This window comes from Lichenostomus cassidix, chromosome 18, assembly GCF_008360975.1.
Source record: "Lichenostomus cassidix isolate B80296 chromosome 18, HeHo_3.0, whole genome shotgun sequence".
Lineage (NCBI taxonomy): Eukaryota > Metazoa > Chordata > Aves > Passeriformes > Meliphagidae > Lichenostomus > Lichenostomus cassidix.
Genome location: NC_139498.1, coordinates 1,174,657 through 1,193,007, shown reverse-complemented (window position 1 = coordinate 1,193,007; position 18,351 = coordinate 1,174,657). Strand labels below are relative to the sequence as shown.

Here is an 18,351-nt window from a genome sequence, read left to right as displayed (position 1 = left end):
TCCTCCATGCTCTGCACAGATCCTCCTCAGGACACCAACAGCTCTGCAATGCTGAGCTCATCCCTGGTGCAAAATCCCCATCTCACTAAAATTGTATCAAAAAATTCAAAACCTCCAAACAAACAGAATCTTCTCCAGACCTTCCAGCTGTAAATGACTTGAACCAGGGGAGCATAAGGAAACTGCAAAAGAAACTCTGAAGTAAATGAAGAGACCACAGAAAGTCGTCCAAGTTCCTTTACAAAAAAATAAATCTTGTCTTGAAGGGCATGAAGTTAACGTTGTATTTATGTCAGATAAGGATCTAAAGACAGTTGCCTTAACTAGGGTGTTGTGACTTTTTTAGTATCTTAATTTCTGCCTGTTTATAATATTTATGCAGGGTAATGTGTGCCAGGAAATACTAGGCTAGTGACCAAAAGGCATAATTAGGATCTTTTAGTTGTTATCAAATTTTCTCCATGTTCCAGGGTGAATAAGATGAGAAAAGTAATTTCCTGTCTCTCTTAAATCCTTTCCTATTTACACAATTGTGTGCTATAATGCTGTTTAAAAGGAAAAAAACTCTTTTAAGAAGGTTATGGATCTGTTCTGGAGCACAGCTCTCAAAATGGAGAGAGGAAAGATCTGCTGCAATAAAGCTGAAGATAGGTTAGGCTTCCAGAAAGGTAAAATTAATCCCTTCATTATTAGGGAGATCATTTAATCTCAGAATAAAGTCTCCTTTACTCCTCCTTCTAAATTAGGATTGTAATAGTAATAGTAATAGTAATAGTAATAGTAATATAATAATAGTAATAATAATATTGCACAGGTCAGCTTAATTCATTCAGGTGGTTTGAAGACTGCTGAACAAATTTTCTGAAAGCATTTTGAGAAGAGCAAGAGGACAAATTATTATGATGCCACCCCAATTTAAAAAAATCTTATCAACAGGGAAAAACCAACCAAAAGAACCCACCAAAACATAAAAACCAAAATGCAACCAAAAAACCCAAACAAAAATCCCAAGAATGATTAATCACTTCTTGTTTGTGTCCTCCCTAATTGCAGGGACTCCTCCTTTGCTTCTCAGACCCCTGGAGTCAAAGTGAGCACAAAACTTCTGTGACTCCAGATGTCCCTCAGCTGGCCTGGGGGACACTGAGCAATGTCCCCAACGCAGGAACAAACCAACCAAAATTGGCAATTTCCTCAAATTTCAGATCTCTCCGGCTCCTGTCGTAAGAGAACATTTAACTGCAGCTTGAAATCTTCTGAAACCATTTTTCCTGACGAAGAATCCAGTGATGCACCAATTGTTTCAGCGAAGATCAAGGTCTGAACATTTGTCTTTTCAGAAAATAATCAAAGCCGAATATCCTCTGCTTTTTCAGTCCACATCCTCTCTGGTTTCAGGCAGTGGGAATTTGGACTCTCACTGGGCGAGGGCTGCTGAAATATGGTTCTTCCAGCTCCACAGCAACAGCATGCAACTCGATACAAATGTTCTCAAGTTCTTAAGGAAAGTAATGAACACCATAAATCCCACGAATTTGGCTCAGCTGAGAACAGAGCGGGATCAGCTGAGCAAGTTATCCTGTCAAGTGAACACCATGTTGTTCTCCACTGAGAAAACCCTGCTGGAGCAGCACCTCCCCTGTCCTGACAGTTCCAATCAAGCAGCAATTGGTGGCACAGCCATCCCCTTTGTGTGTCTGTCTGTAGCCAGTAAACCATCCCAGCATCCAAAACATTCCTGCCTTGTTGTTTTACTAACCCAGGGGGACCTCCAGCCCTGCAGAGCTCCTCGCTGAGCACTGAGTTTGCTGCTCCAGGTCATTTTTTTTCTTTTCCCAACCTGCATCCAAGTGGCCTTATTACTTCAGTGGCTTGTATTTCCATCTCTCTTTTCTTAACCAAGATCTCCCACCTGGAAAATCCTCTGTTTGTAGTTAAGCAATCTGAGTCCATATAATTCATAGCTGCAAAAGAAGCTTTTTTTTTGAAAAAAACCCAACCACTGGGCTGCATATGGCAAGAGCAGCATTCCTGGGATTACACGACTTGGAGAGGAATAAAAGCTTTCACTGTCAACACCATGGAACAACCAGGAATGTTGTGGCTAGAAAATTCACGCTGTTCTCTCAGCCTCCCCCTCTCCAGGGCTCTGCTATTGTTCCAGCTGGGATTTGGAGGATCCTGGACTTATTTTCTTCTCCTTCCAGATGACTCATGGCAGATGCCATCGTTGTTCCCCCAGCACTCCTTCCCTCAGCTCCTGTCAGTGCTGCTCCTTCACTGGCCCAGGAGGTTGGGTTGGGTTGCTGCAATGCAGGAGGGTTGTCCCCTCCACGGGGTGAGGGGGACACAGGGGGACAGCAGGGGACACTCCACTGACACCCCCTGATCCACAGGAACCAGACCCAAACCAGACCCAAAGCAGCCCAGCTGCCCCCCAAAGCTGAAAATACAGAATAACAGAATATCCTGAGCTGGAAGGAACCCACCAGGATCATCAGGTCCAACACGTGGGGCTCATTTCTGGTCCTGGCCATTCCTACTGCATTATCAGGATAATCAAGTCTGAAATAAAGCTCTGAGCACCTCTGACACCACTGCTGGAATGCATTTCTGTGTTTCAGCTTTACATTCCAGCACGTTACCTTGCACACAATCCCTCCCATCCGGGGTGCCTCAGCAGGGAGAGAGGTTTGGTGCCTCATCCAGGAGGTGCTGAGTGCTCCTCATCCAGGAGGTGCTGAGTGCTCCTCATCCAGGAGGTGCTGAGTGCTCCCCACACCAGCAGGAGCTGACAGAGCCCAGCAGCAGCACATCAGGCTCTGTGTTTCCACACCGACTGCGTGAACAGGCAAAGCTCTGGAGATGATCACCAGAAGGCACTTTTGCAACCACCATTGCCCAGAACAAAAATCCATCCAGCATCTCCAATGGAAAAGCAGCTGCCAGGCAGTGCAGGAGAGCCATGGCTGAGCTTCCTGCATGGAATTCCCATGGATGGCATTCCGTGCTGGTTACACTGACAACAAAACTGCATTTGAGAATTTACATGAAGGTAAAGATGAGCATCAAGTTGGTCTTTTCAAGGCCTTTTCAGCTCCATTGCCTAGCAAGACAGACTGGGACAGCTCTCCAGCTGAGCAGGCATGGCTGGCAGCCTGACTGGAGATGAGGTGTCACTGCTCTGCTCTTCTGCCATTCCCATTTCTTCCTTTTTATTTTAATTTTCTGCATTAAGCACCAGTACCACTGTCCCTTGTAGTGCTACTTCAGCAGCTTCTGAAAGAGCAAAGTTCCCTTAATGGATAATCTGTAAGCAAACCACAGATGCTCTAAAATGAGGTATTGCCCTCTTAAAAGAAAGATGTCTCTCATTCACTATTATTTAAGACAAAGAGCAAGCAAAGTGACATTTTAAAATACTCTCTGATTCCTGCCTGCTGCCATATGCTTCTATTCTCTTTGGGTAACAATTCCCTTTTCCCTTTTAACTACTTCTCCTGTACTTTCTGTTTGCTGTCTCCCTCCAGCTGGTCACCAAGCTCCAAAAATTCTCTCTGCTCTGCCAGGAGGTGTATATTTGTGTATTTTCCAGTTGTGTCTGATGCCCAAAGCTAACATTTGATCACTGAGTTCCACACATGCACCATCATCCTCCACTGCTGTCCCTTTGACAGTTGCACAGTTGGTGAGATCCTCCTCTCCTGCAGCTCCTGCCATATGGAGCTCCTGGGAACTTTCAACTCCATTGATTTCCAGCTCCTTTCAAATCCCACCTGCAAAGCTGGTTTTCTGTCCTTGAATCTCAGTTTCTATCTCCTCCTGCTAATCTGAAACCTCATGCTATACAGAATAATTTACTATATTTGTTGTAATTCTCTTTCCTTTCATTGCTGGCCATTAAAGAAAATTACATACAAATATAAAATGTGTCAAATGTAAAATTACAAGTTATCCTAGCAATCTCAGTCTTAATTCAAAACTGAGGGGTGCTGTTGTATCAAAGTGATTAATGAATATATCAATGGAACTGTGCACATGGTAGACACCCACAAAGGTACAAAGTGGTAGAATTGAGCTCCAAATGATGTCTGTGGTCATTTTATGGTAGCTAAGTCACAATGCTCCATCCCTGGCAGTGTCAGGGCTGGGCTGATGGGGTTGGAGCAGGCAGCCTAGGGAAGGTGATGGGACTGGACAGTCTGCAGTGTCCCTTCCAACCCACACCACTCCTGAGGCCAACAGTGCCACACCCACATGGGGCTCCTATACCCATGGAAGGTCCCTAACAGAAATATAACAGGATCAGGCTGATTCCTGCCCAGCAGCCTCCACTGGGAAGGCTGAAAGGAGACCCAGAACCTCCTCAGAACTGGATTTGTGGTCTGTGTGTGCCAAACAGCCAGAGCAGTGCTCCCAGTCCCACTGGATCCTTCACCTCTCCTCTGTAGCTATCCAACATCTTCTTTTTAATAAAAGTATTTGGAATTTGAAATTTCCTCACCATAAGTAGCTAGAAAAGAAATCCTCCCTGGTGCAGATGGGGAACCATCACATTTTCAGCTATGTCCCTCTGCCTGTTGGGGTCCTGCATTGCTCCCAAGGTTTCATGGGAGGAAAACAGCTGAAAGCACACAGATCCCTCCTGAGCCCAGAGCTGGGAGTGTCAGCAGAGCAGTGAGGCAGGAGATGACACAAGGTCCCTCCTCAGCCATGCAGAACTGCACAAACCACTCTTCAAACCCATCCACCCGTGCTGGTCACAGTCAGAAACTGCAGGAACTCTTTGAATGTGACAATATTTGGCAGTGCTCTAGCTCTTGACAGTCACGGTGGGAACTTCTTTCAGGTCCTCCCTCCTTTCCCTGCAGCTCCAGAGGCTGCAGAGCCCAGCAAAGGCTGCTCTGGGTGAATCACTGCTGTGGTTTCACATCATCCACATCCAGCCTGAGCTTCCCACTGCTGTGGGAGCACAAATGGGACTCTGGGGGAGAAATTCTGGAAGCGTTTCAGCGCCGTGGGTTGACGCAAACAGCAGAATTTCATCACCACCTCCAGCCCCTGCTGACTGCTTGGATCTCAGTTTCCAAGTGTCCCTTGGCTTGGTGACACAAGGGCTCCTTCCATCCTCCCCACCTGCAGCTGGCCAGAGCCAACCTGGGCTTTCAAATGACCCAACCTGGAGCTCATTTACCTGGCTGTGTGACTGTACCATGCTCTGAGAAAGACAGCACTTGGATAAAGCCTGGGAATTGGAGGCAGGGAGCCCAGGCTGCCATCTGATAGTACTGAAAACTCTCTGACAGCTTTAAAAACCACAGAATCATCGAATGGTTGGGGTTGGAAGGGACCTCAGAGATCATCTCATTCCAATCCCACTGCCATGGGCAGGGACACCTTCCACCAGATGATTTCTAAGAAGAAATCTGGACAAAAAGCCCCAAACTAAAGGGCTAATGTGACTCAAGTTTTCCAGCCATCCCATTAAGACCTATGTGGGACTCACAGGGTGAACATCAAGGTCTGTTGCTCATCTGTGTCTCATGGATTCCTCGCTCTCAGCTCCACAAATCCACTGGCAGCAGCTCTGCTCCCAGCAAGGAGAAGGTGTGGCAAACCTTAGAAGTTTCTCTGTGCTACACAGCAACTGAAATTTCAGAAGGATGCATCACAGCATTCATCTGAGAACAAATATATTTAGTTGGCATGGAAACAGTAAGTTGGGCTGAATGTGGTAAATATCCAGCAGTCATAAAAAATCGAGCAAGTCAGGATAATAAACATTAGAAATGAAAACTGGCTGAATGCTTTTGAATCATGGCTCTTTTACAATTATCACTCCTGTTTTCATTTGAACACGAGTGAAATCCACTTAAACTAAGCTGTTCCATTTTATGCCAAATACTTCTATAACATCCTCATTCAGATAACTCCTTTCTCCCTTTTTTATAATCTGTTTGAGGAAAAAGAAATTAAAGGGCTGAAAACCTCCATTGCTATTCTCCTTCATTTCCTCAGCAATATTAATGAATTGAACATAATTGATTTTCTGTCTCAGAATCTCCCTCCTTTAAAAGTGTATTTATGAGTTGACTGTTTGGAGGTATTCCTGTGGTTTGACTATCTGTAGTGTTGCTAATTCAGTTGTTTGTAAACATGAGGAACTTCTTCCCCTCTATTATCCCAAATTTTATCTCATACTCAACCCAAATCTATGGCTAGAAATATTAGAACCAGGAATGAAAAGAATGGAGGTTTTTTTGTGAGAAAATTATTCTGTGTAATTCCCAAAAGACAGATTCTTGGAGTTTTTTAGTAAACTGAGTTGGGATGATTACCCTTCAAAAAAGAATTTGAAATTAAATGATTTGTGCTAAAGAAATCTAGGTAGTATAGAAAAAAACCCCAAAACATCCACTAGCAGGAATTTTTATACCCAATTTTTATACAGGCTCCAATTCAGCACAACTTGTTGCACTTGCCTGAATTCCTGGATTCATTGAGCTCCCAGTGATGTGTGTCATTTTTAATTACACATTCACAGGATGTAAAGCCTCCTGCATGAACAATGGAGATTTTTTTCACTATGACTGACAAATGCACAAAGCCACAGCACTTTAGAAATATGTTGAGAAGGAAATCTTGTCTCACATTAGATCCAGGCAGACATCAGAGACAGCCCAGGGATACACTCACTCCAAAAATTCGCCATACAGGAACACAACTCATATGGGATCACTGCACAGGAAGCTGATGCCAGAGTTTTGTAGGACTAAGATATAAGAAACTTCAGTGCTGCTTTGTGAGGAAATGGTTTGGACACACCCAAAATTGCCAGAAAGCTTCCCAGACTGCTTGAACTGTCTTGTGACCATATATATTTAACAACAACAAAATATATAAAATATATAGTTCATGTGAGTTTTTACATTTACTGCCAGTTTGCCACTTTCCATGAATACAACTATTTATGTCTCAAGAAGCTGGACATCTGATTTTTGAAGGAAACATCCAACATTTTGACCTGAAGAAAGATGATCCAGCTGTGAGACTCCAATCTCCAAGTGCAGCATTACTGAACGCTGAAAAATATGGGAAAAGCAGGACAGAGACAGGACAACCTCCACGGAAAAGATAAAATCCTTTAGGCAACACTTTTGACAAATGTGATTGGAGATTGCTGCCATATGGCACCACTGAGAGACAACAGACACAACGGGATTGACCAACCCACGCTGCACAAGGGAGAGAATGGAACTGGAGTAAACACCAGCTCATCCAAGAACACAAAGCAGGGGAGTGGAAAAGCTCCACACAAACAAAGCTCCTCTCCAACTGCAGCCCAGGGCTTGCTGACAGCCCAGCAGACTCTCTCCCCTTTATTTAAAGGACAGTTTGTCTCTCTGGGTAATTATAATAACGCAAGGTTAAGCCTGTGTGATCAGCAGAGGGTCACTGAAACAAAGAGTTAAACTCTGTGGCTCTGTCAGTCACTCCTGAAGGCTGAAGGGTTCTAAGGACATTGCACTGGCAAAAGGGCCAGCATGGAGCACTGAGATACCACCCAACAAGCCATAACGAGAAACAGCTCCTTACTCTTAATTAAAAGCACAACAAAATGTTTTTTCATGTCTCATTCATTTGTTTGTTGTTGTTATAGAATCAAAACACAAGATTTTTTTCCTTTTAATGAAAAACAGAAGCTCTTTAACCCTCTCTCCTCCTTATTTACAGACATGTAAAAGCTTGGAAAAGTGGCTTTTGTAATGGCGCCAGTGCAAATCTCTGTGTTTTGTGCAATTCTGGTTCAGAAAATAGTTGGTAAAAGCAGACAGCAAATTACTGCCCCGAATATTTCAGCTCCCTGATCGGCTGATGAGTTGTTAACACTGTTAACACTTGATGAACGTGTTTACAGGTAGCCTGGCCAAGCCCAGTAACTGGAAACATGTCAGAGCTGTCACTTCTGCATTTTCCTTCGGGAGAGATAAGCAGAACTAATGAATTAACTGCTCACAGAGGAGACAAATAACAACTTCCAAACTGTTTGTCTGCAAAATAGACCAAAGCCACCTAAAGCAAACCAGTTTCAGTGGCTCCAGCTGCTTCAGAAAGTCCCAGTGGATGAAAGGCAGAGACAAGAGCATTGAGGAACTTGGATCTGAGTTCTACCAAACCTGCCAAGGCAGCCCTGCAGGAAAAGCTCAGAGATGGACAGCACAGTGAGACTTCAAGAACATTCCTGTTCCATTTTCCTGGGAACAGGATGTGACCATCTGAACCTGTCCTTCATTCATGAAGTCTGGCCAGGAAAGCTCAGTAGGGTGGTTTGGGGCAGAAGCTCCTGCAGGAGAAACCTTGAAGGCAGAAAGGGGGAATCACCCCAGGAATCTGCATGCGCAGCCTTCTCCCCCTGCATTTCATGAGTCAATTTTTGTTTCTTCTGGATCCTTCTCAAAATGGGTCAGGGGAAAAAAAAAAAAAAGCAAAATGGCAGTGGCAGAGACTAAAGAAAAACATAAGAAAAGAAGAAATTTGGAAGAGGACATCCCTCAGATCGTGCAGCCAGTGCTGTTCCCTGGGAGGGACAGCCCTGCATTAAAAAGCTCATTTTCCTCCTTCTTTTCCAGGAGGCTCTGAAGCCAAAATGCAATGCTTGTTGGCTAACTAACTCACTCTGCCCCAAACTGCTGTGATGCTGCAGGCACTGCAGCTAAGGATGAGCCTGGAGCAACATCTGCATTTGGGAGGCAGAGGGGACAGAAGGGAACAGTCAATCACCAGCACTGCAGAGAGGAAATACAGGAATTAAACTCCAGAGGTGAAAGGGGATTCCCATGTGCCAGTAGGACAGCAAAAACGGAGGAAAAAATATTTGAAAGTAATGATTATTAATCTTCTGTAACCACCCCAGCTTATTATTCCTGCAGGTATGGAGTTAGAAATGCTTTTAGTAGGATATATGCTGTTGATACTGTTTACTCAGCACCGAATGAAGTCCTCAAATGCTTCAAAACCTGATTTGTACTGGAAATATATAAATTCCTATCTGATTCAGGTATTCACCACCTGCATATCCTCCTGAATATTTCAATTTAATCTGCTTTGAATGCAGATCATTGGCTTTCTGTTCCAATACTGCCTGTAAACAACACACACTATTTTGCTCAAAGCACACTAAATAATCTCTGACTTCACTGGAAGTGTCCAGAAAAATTTTAGCACTATTAATCATCTGAAACTGTTTACAGACATGTTTGGACAATGAATGCAGAAGATCAGGACTAGAGATTATTTTTAGCTGTTATTGTCCAATTATAATTCTCTTCATACAAACCATTGAAGAACAGGTTCGAATAGTCTCAGAAACCTCTAATAAAACAGAACAGGCAGTTGAAAACAGTCAGTTCAACATAAATGCATCATTTAACAGCGAGAATAGCTGAAATACCAACTTGCAACAGAGAGCAGCAGATAAGTATTCGCCTGAAGGGTTCAGACAGTTTAATTCTCTTTTATTACCAACACAACAGAAAAGAAAGCTAGCTGAGAATTGTGCAGGAAAATATGTGCTTTTGCTTTGAGGGAAGGTGGTATTTTTAACCATTGCAGGTCCTTGCCCGAGGGATGGGGAAGGGATGGGGACAGGAAGGGGACAGGATGGGGACAGGATGGGGACAGGAGTGGCACAGGAGGGGGACAGGAGTGACACAGGATGGTGACAGCACTCAGTACCTGCTCCTGAGCCTTGAGCTCGCTGCGCTGCAGTCTCCTCTGAGCATCATAAACCTGCCCACGGTAACTCTCCAGCTCGTCCTGCAGGGCCTGCAGCAACAGCAAGGGGTGCAAAACACACGTCAGAAACACAGCATGGCAGCTGAACTGTCAGGTCACATCTGCCAGTGAGCTGGGGAACAAGGTGGAGCACTCTGAGAGCAGCTGAGCTTGGTGCTCACATGGGACACAGGCAGTCTGGCCACTCAAAAAAGTCACTTTGCACAGGCAGGACCATTGATTGAACAGGAGCAGCTGTATCTTAAAAGTTCTGTCTTATTACAGGCTACACATATTCATACTAAAAATGTAATAAATGCCCTCAAAGATTGGAAGGCAAATGGAAATATTGCAACATTTGCATTTGCAAATGTCCCACGTTTTTGTTGTCTTCCTATTTGTACAACCTGTGCTTCCCAGGAGCAGTTTTGCAGTGTACCAACAGTTTTTGCTTTAAGCCAGAATAATCCTTTCTCTGGAAAACAATGTCTGGAATTTGCAGTGGAAATGTATTTCATATTACTGCAATGGGATGCTGGCTGAGATGAGGGGCTCCCCTCCTGCCCTCCAGTCAAATCCAGCATGTGATCTGCAAATGAAGTATAAATGGCAATAAATAAAAGCAATCTGATGATCATGTCACTTGACCACAATCTTTATTTAGTTCAGAAGTAATCACTCCTAAACCAAGCTCGTAAAATGCATCGACAAATTTCTTTTGTCATGATTGTTCTCCTTATATATTTATTTTTATTCCAGCACTCACTCAGAGCCTTGATCTTTTTGTTGCAGGCTTTACAAAGGAACAGCGTGCCCCAAGGAACTGATAGGCTGTGTTATTTCCAACAGATACACACCAAACAAACAATACAAAGTTTCAAAGAATTTTTTTTTTTTGGGGGGGGGAAGTTTCCTACTCATTGTTGGATGTTTGAATACAACGCTTAACATTTACTTACACATTTACTAAAAGCTTAGTGATGTTGTCAGCCTGAATAAAGGCATTGTTAAGTGCAAGTGCTGACTGCAAGCAAAGTGCACAATGTGGATGGGGGATTGACACCAGCACAGAGGCGGCTGGGGCTGCAGAAAGGGAATATTTGGAGTTATCTTTTGTATGGCAGGAAATGGGGGCATTGATACCCATCAGTGAGAGCAGCCAGGGCTGCAGCAGCCAGAGGCTCGTGCTGCAAATGCCACTGCAGGAGCCTGCAGGGCTGCTGTCTGCAGAGCTGAGCTGCACTGAGACCTTCTGTGGAGCTCCCTGGCATCACAGGATGGTTTATCTCAGCCCAAAATCATGTCCAAGGTCACCAAGTCCAACCTCTGACCAATCCTACCCTGTTCACTCAACCGAATTGCAAAATGCCACATTTTCTTGTTTTTTAACACTTACACTCTACCATTTCCCTGGGCAACCTCTTCCAATGCTTGACCACTCTTTCAATGAGAAATTTTGTCCAAACATCCAACCTAAACCTCCCTTGGTGTCCCTGCTCTTCCCTTGAGAGACCAAGGAGCCCCAGGACTGAGGGGGCTTTGCAGGACCCTCCCTGCAAACTCCCTGCCAGAATTACCTGGGCACAGCTCAGGAGCATGAAAAGTCCTCATGGTGCAAAGATTTCCCAGCAAAACCGCCTTGCTCTTTTCCACAGCCCCCAAATCCTGTGCTCTCCAATAACTTACAGGATAAAATTGCTATTGAGATAAGATAAGAGGACTACTTCTGATAGATCTTGCACGCTGGTTTGAAGTGATGCCAGGCATTAACTTTAAAGTCTTATAGCTGTAAGACTGTTACATGTTCTGATGCCAAAAATTGTAACCAGACCCAAGCATGAACTTCAAATCTGCCCAGGGACTTTTATGCTATCACAGCTTCTGAGAAATGTTGAGATCCAGCCTTTGAATACATAACCCATTTTCAATACTCAACAAGTCTTGCAGCACCAGGAATTTGCATTAATATAATGAAATATATGTGGGAATTCCGTGTGAATTGTAGGCTTTTTGTTTTCTTTTTGTACCTCTGCCTTGTGAGGTAAAACACAAACAAGCAAACTTGGATTGAAAACTGAAAATGAGCAATGCAGAGCTGCAATAAGGAACAGGGTTATTCCATGTATCAGGAAGATCACCAAAAGCACAATTAATTTGACAAAAATCCTGCCATAACCCCAAAGGGTCCATTCATAACCAGCCCAGGGTGACTGTCAGGAACATCCCTGGAGCATGTTTTGGACAAACTACAAAGCATGACCCATGTTCTCCTGCCCCTTCAGGATCAGCTTTTGCAGCCCAAATGGCTTGGAGAGGTGGAAAAGGAGGAGGGAGGAAACCTCAGCACATCACTCGTCCTTCCCTAGTGCTCAGGAGAGAGTTTGACTCTTTCACAGGACTTTGGAGCTGGCCAAGAGATAGCATTTAAATGTCCAAATAAATATGTGAGGAGAGAGATGGATTTGTGTCAGAGAACAGATTTCTGTCACACCCATCAAGTCCTGAGGACAAAACTGCATCTCCAGTCCTTCCTGCCAAAGGCAGCAACCACAGGGTGGCACAGAGAGCTGCTGCCCTGCTCCCTCCTTCCTGCAATTCCCATTTCTGCTTCTCTTATTTACAACAAACTTCTTCTGCAGAGGCTAAAACGAGAGGCTCCTTTAAATCTGAGGGTTTGCAATGCATCTGTTAGTAATTTCATTTGGGAAATTCAGATAACACAGCCTTTGTTAGGTTCACCTACTCTAGATAGTGTTTGCCAGCACAGAGCACACATGGTTTATTTCATTAGGAGAGCAGAAAATGTCTTAAATTTAAATTTAGAAATAAGGTATTTTTACTATAGCATGTAAGTTCAGCAAACTAACAAGTCTTCCAGTTATCCATTCACCATTTGTCCAAACCAGAATTCACTGTGCAAATTCCCAGACTTTTCCAATCACACCAGAACTGGCTGTTGGCAGCTTTTGTATTGGGATGGCAAAAAACCTCCTTGGATCAATCACAAATATCTTTAACTGGACCCTTTTTGGACTATCCCTGTGCTGCATAAATTCCACGAGTAATTAATGTTCATTTGAGTATTCCAGCTATTCTATCAGCACAATGGCAAAAAAAAAAAAAAGTAAAACCAAAAGTTCAGCATTTGATCAAAGCCATGCCAAAATGAAAAAGTAACATCAAAATCTCATGGTTGCTGTAGATTCCTGCATGGGATTAACTCTGAAAATAGCCATTAGAAGTAAGGGAGTTTGTTGCTGGTGATTTTAATTTTCTAGGAGGAATCCTGAGGGATGTGGTGAATAATGCACCTTTTGGAGGATCACACTGAACATCCTCTCTGTAGTCACAAAGCCTCACAGGCAGTGGCCACAGCCTGGCTGCTGATGGACATTCCTGAAGCTGCCCAGAACCTTCAAATCTTTTTCTGAATCAGACAGGGAAGCTTTTGCTATGTAGAGAATCCTTCAAAACAGCAGAGGACTTACCCCAGGTAGACCTTAGAACATCTCCTTTGTAAAATGAAACAATGTTTTGTTTTGGTCAGAAAAGCAGTGTTTGTTCTGCGGCTTCAAAGTGTCACATTTTGCCCAAAGAGCAGCAGAGCTTATGATTAATAACTGCTGAGATGGAGAAAAAGGGATTAAAAAATAAAAACCCAGGCCAATTTTTAAGTGTCAGAGGCTTTTTTTTCCCTGAACAGAAATCAAAACTTAACTTATTGAGTTAAATTTTTCCAGGTTCAGAATGAATTCCTGTCCCTCAGCCCTGCTAAGTTGACTTGCATCACTCTTATAAAGACAGTATTTTTTTTTCCCAGTTAAACAGGCTTTCAAATGCCATGTAAACATGTTTGCTGTTGAATGTCTACACCATACCTGACCTTGGAAGTGCTTTGTGTTGGCCAGAGAACAAAGAAATCCAATGTTTTGCTTTCCAGCCCAGATATCCTACACTTTGAAAAGCTCTTCAAAATGCAAATGAGATAATAAGCTCCACTGCAACAATGTGGGTGAATTACAGCTGGGGAAAGGGAAAACTCATTTGATTTCTTTCTAAAAATGGAAAGGAGCCCAAAATAAAATCATATTGTTTGGGTCACACACAGCATCGAGAGGCATGGGAAGGATGGAAGGGAAAAGTAACAGCTTGGAGCAGGAGCTGCTGGAAGATTCCACACAGATTTTGGGACCTGAGAGGAATTTTTGGATAAATCCATCACCATGATCCAGAGCTGCTGGACACTGCTGTGCAAGGAGACAGGAGCTGCACTGCTGGGTAGGCACTGCTTTCCCCTCTTACCCCACTGGGGATTGATTATCTGCAGAGAAAGGCTGAAGGAAGTTGATTTCAGAGCCGTGGGAAGAGTTGGGATCCAGAGAAGCTGGGATGATGCACAGGACCAGGGAATTCAGAGAGATACCTGAGGGGCAGACTGAGGCTGTGAAACAGGGAGTTTTTATAAAAAATTATAAAGAACTGAGTTTTGACAAGGAGCCCTAAAGAGACAAAAAGGTGCAATGCCAGCATTCCAAAATGCCTTGTCAAGGAGGAATTAATTTTTGGCATTACTTACAGAGCTAATCCAAATAAACTAAAATCTGCTAACAGAAAGAGTTTGAAGAATAGCAGGAACAAGTATGAAACAGAACATATGAAGGATTTAGTATTTAATACATGAAAACTGATTCGATTATCCTTTAGCCACAGGATATTTTTAAAAAGCTTTGGATTCTCTGAAAGAAAGTTCAGTTCTGAATAATTACATTAACAGAAATAATTACTATTCTTAACTTCTTCGTATTGATTATTACTGTGAAGAAACTATTTACAAAGGTGAGATGTTTTGCCTCTTTAAAGTGAAATAATTTCCTATTTTTGGTGTATTCCTGAGAGCAGACAAGGCTTGATTCCTGACCCATCCCAGCAGTGGGAAGTCTTGGATCACAATCATTTATATCTCTGGTCTGAGGGTTGAATAAATAAGTGACAAGGAAAGGAAAAATTTCTAAAAATTATTAAATACCAATGTATTTTCACATTGAAACACAAAGTGCCAGCAAAAAAGCTGCAGCTCATCCTGATCAGATTATGCCAAATCTTGGCAGAACCTTTTTTTAACAGAAATCTATAATTTTGATTAGCTGTGCCAGCAGCTCTGCACACATGGATGTGTATCAAGCAAAGCCCTCGATATTTATGACCAGTGCAGAGTAAAGCTACCACTGAAGGTAGGAAGAGTTAGCACTTTTCATCTTCAAAGAATTTTTCAAATGTTACCAAATTAATATAATTAGTTAATGAAAGATGTGGTAATAAAAGGTACCCTAATTACCTGCTGTAGTCTTAATTATCTCCTTACTAATGCCCACAGAAGAAGGTTTCCACTTTACATCCTCAAAACATGTGCCAACAATAATTCTGAATGCAGGCCTCTCTTCAAGTGCCTTCTAAATTCAAATTACATCCATTGATGTGTCTTCTCTCCCTGTTCATGAGAAGAAAACCTCTGGAACTTTGGGGGAAAAAAAATCCCCAAACCCATGTGAATGTTAATAAAAAATTAAAATTAAAAGAAAAATTAAATTTTCTTCCAGAAATACACATGGAGATGCTTTAAAATCTGGTCATTAAAACATTTCATTTTCAAAATCTCTACCTCTCCATGAAGCCAAAATTATGGGCTGTCTGGGCAAAAATTTCTTGATACTAAGTGGCCTCACAATTTAGAGTCAAATACAAACCCTATCCAAAAGGAAGCAGGCCAAGAATCCCATCCAAATTCATCACAGAATTCTTAAAACAAAATTCATCACAAAATTCTTTAAAAAATTCTCTCCTTAATTTTGCTAAAATATTTCATGGAGAGAAAGAAATTTCTCTGGGTTTCTTACTCCTCTCAATAAATTGGGCAAACATAATCTGTGAAGACCACTGATGCAATGCCATGAGCCAGGGAAAGACAAGGGTGTTTCAAAAAGTGAAATACTGATGTTTCAGCCAAATTTTTGGGGCACCTTCAATGCTTTTTGGGTTTTCACTGAGCTTCTGCCCATCACACCACAAACAAAAACCTCTGTGCTTGGAGTTCTCTCTGGGTTTTGGTGCAAAGCAAAGGAAATCTTCTGGTTTTAACCTAATACATATGTTTGCTGCTCACATATGGCAAAATTCCTTTCTGGTGGGAATTTTTTCGCTGTTGTTGCAACACACTATATATCCAAGAAGTCTCCTTTGATGTTGAACTATTGCTCCACTGCTCATTATGCTACTGATTCAATATGAAAGGCAAAATTTCTGTGGTTTCTGTTAAAACAATGGCTTTGTTTTCACAAACAAACTTTTCCACAACCTATATGCAGGGGCCAGCATTACTGCAAGAGAAGAGAAAATCCATTATTTTACCCAGAAAACAGTCACAGTGCTTAATGACATGAATTATTCCTCCATCATATAGGTATATTACAATTACTGTTATGACTGTACAGAAAATTTAGGCTTCATTGCTCCTCAGGAACTGAAATTAAAATGCCTTAAGCGATATTTGACATCTCTCTTTCCTATTTTACTTTCCTTTCACTGACATCCCAGCCTGTTACCATCAGTCCAACTTCAGGAATGGGGGAATTGGGAACAACTGTGGATGGGTGGGAGAAAGAAAAGGACCTGCAAAAGCTGCTCTTCACAGTGTCCTACTATGCAATGACAGCAAATCCGTGAATCTTCCTGCCTAATATTTAATTTTAACCACTAAACACTATTTCAGAAGAGTGAACATGAATTACAACACAGAATGAAAATGCAAATTGCTATTACCTTTGCAAATGTGTCCCTACAAGAACTCTGTTGCCCATTTTCTGCTGCCATTATGAAAAGAAAAAAAAAGGTTCCTTGGTCAGGAATCAGATAAAAGGCATAATTTCCAAAGGCACAGAATTCATCACTCCCACTTGGGATAACCTGAGCTCCCATTTACACCATGGCACTTTGGAAGTTTGGCTCACTTGGCTGATATTCCAAAATGGGAATGGAGATCTTGTAAAATCCTCTGAGTTGGGGGCTTTGCCCATTGCCCCAGTCAAGCTCCTTGTTGTACCAGGAGATGCCCTCAGAAATTCTAACAAATCCTTCCCTTGGGGGACAGTGGGAAGAAAGAAAGAGGTTCAGGAAGCAAAGGAATAATTTGACTCTAGGAATACAATCAAGTCTCTCTAGCAGCAGGGAAAAAAATTTAAAGTAGGTCATTTAACATAAAAGAAAAATAGATGCCAACATTTTCCAGAGTGGCAGGCTCTAAGATAAGCTATTTTCATTTTTGACAATTTACAGGCAAGAGACAGACTGGCAGTGCATGATGTACTTGGGATCATCAGCATTAGCTCCTGAGCAGTCCCACAACACTTCCACATCACACTTCATCTGCATTGGTGTCTTTTGGAGATTCCCAGAGCACTGTCAGGATTGGCAATATGCCTATTTTTTCCTGCTTTGCTCCTGTAAGGTGTTGATGTGTTTTCTGTACACACCTAGTCGAGCTGACCAGTTTTAGGATCATTTTCCTGCAAAGTCTTTTGCCCTATTAGAAATAAATTCATGGCTGTGAGGGTGGGGAGGGGCTGGGATGGAATTCCCAGAGAAGCTGTGGTGCCCCTGGATCCCTGGCAGTGTCCCAGGCCAGGCTGGACACTGGGGCTTGGAGCAGCCTGGGATAATGAAAAGTGTCCCTGCCATGGCTGGGGTGGGATGAGCTGAGCCTTAAGGGCTCTTCCAACCCAAATCTTTCCAGGATTCTGTGATTCTAAAATACATCCCTAAAACACCTTGATGGCACCAGCAGGGCTGTTTGCAGCCTTAAAATCAGGCAGGGCCTTAAGCATTTTGCTGAGTCAGGGCTTCACTGCAGGACATTATAAACTCAATTCTTTTGAAAGGCGAAGGATGCCATAAGGTCCTGCAGAGATAACAGTTCAAAGAAAACAGCAGCATCAATTGTAGAGTCGGGCGTTTTCTGTCAGGGGGAGCCAAGGAGGGAATTGTTTTTGCTTTGTTTTGTGGCTCAGGTGACAGGAGGGCAAGGCAGGCAAGGTTCAAAGGCTGTAATAAACTGGCTTTCATCTGCTTTTCTCAATGGGCCACAAAACCCAACATGCAGCTGCCATGCCCAAGCTCTGCTTGCTCTGTCACCAGGACACCTTGGGCTGCTTGTGATGAAGTCAATCAAAAGCCTGTCAGCTGGAAGATTTACTGCAATGTTTACCTGGAGTATTTTGCAGTTTGCTTTAACACTGCTCCCCCTTTTCCCAGCCTCCACGAGAGTCATGGTCAAGAGCAGAGCAGAGGCTGCTGAAAGGAGCAAAGCACTGCACTGCCTTCCCCTTGCAGAAACACCAGTGGTGCACATTCACCAGATAAATGAATCTCTTAAACCCAAAGATACCATGACATCTTAAGCACACACTCACGAAGGAGAAGTTCAGAACTCCATTTTAAACCACTTATGAGAGGATTTACCAAGATTCTGCCTAATGTTCAGCTGACGCTTTGTCAAAAACATTCATCACGAAGCTTTTGAAGTTT

The 18,351-nt window shown here is 42.9% G+C and overlaps 1 protein-coding gene across 7 annotated transcripts in view; it reads right to left on the bottom strand.

Annotated features, from left to right (window-relative positions):
- CEP112 (centrosomal protein 112) overlaps positions 1–18,351 on the bottom strand; it is a 141,396-nt gene that overhangs the window by 7,165 nt on the left and 115,880 nt on the right. For all 7 annotated transcript variants that reach the window (XM_085077341.1, XM_085077344.1, XM_085077345.1 and 4 more), the window contains one exon: positions 9,736–9,825. In XM_085077341.1, coding sequence (XP_084933467.1) covers positions 9,736–9,825 — 90 coding nt within the window. The remainder of the gene's footprint in view (positions 1–9,735; positions 9,826–18,351) is intronic.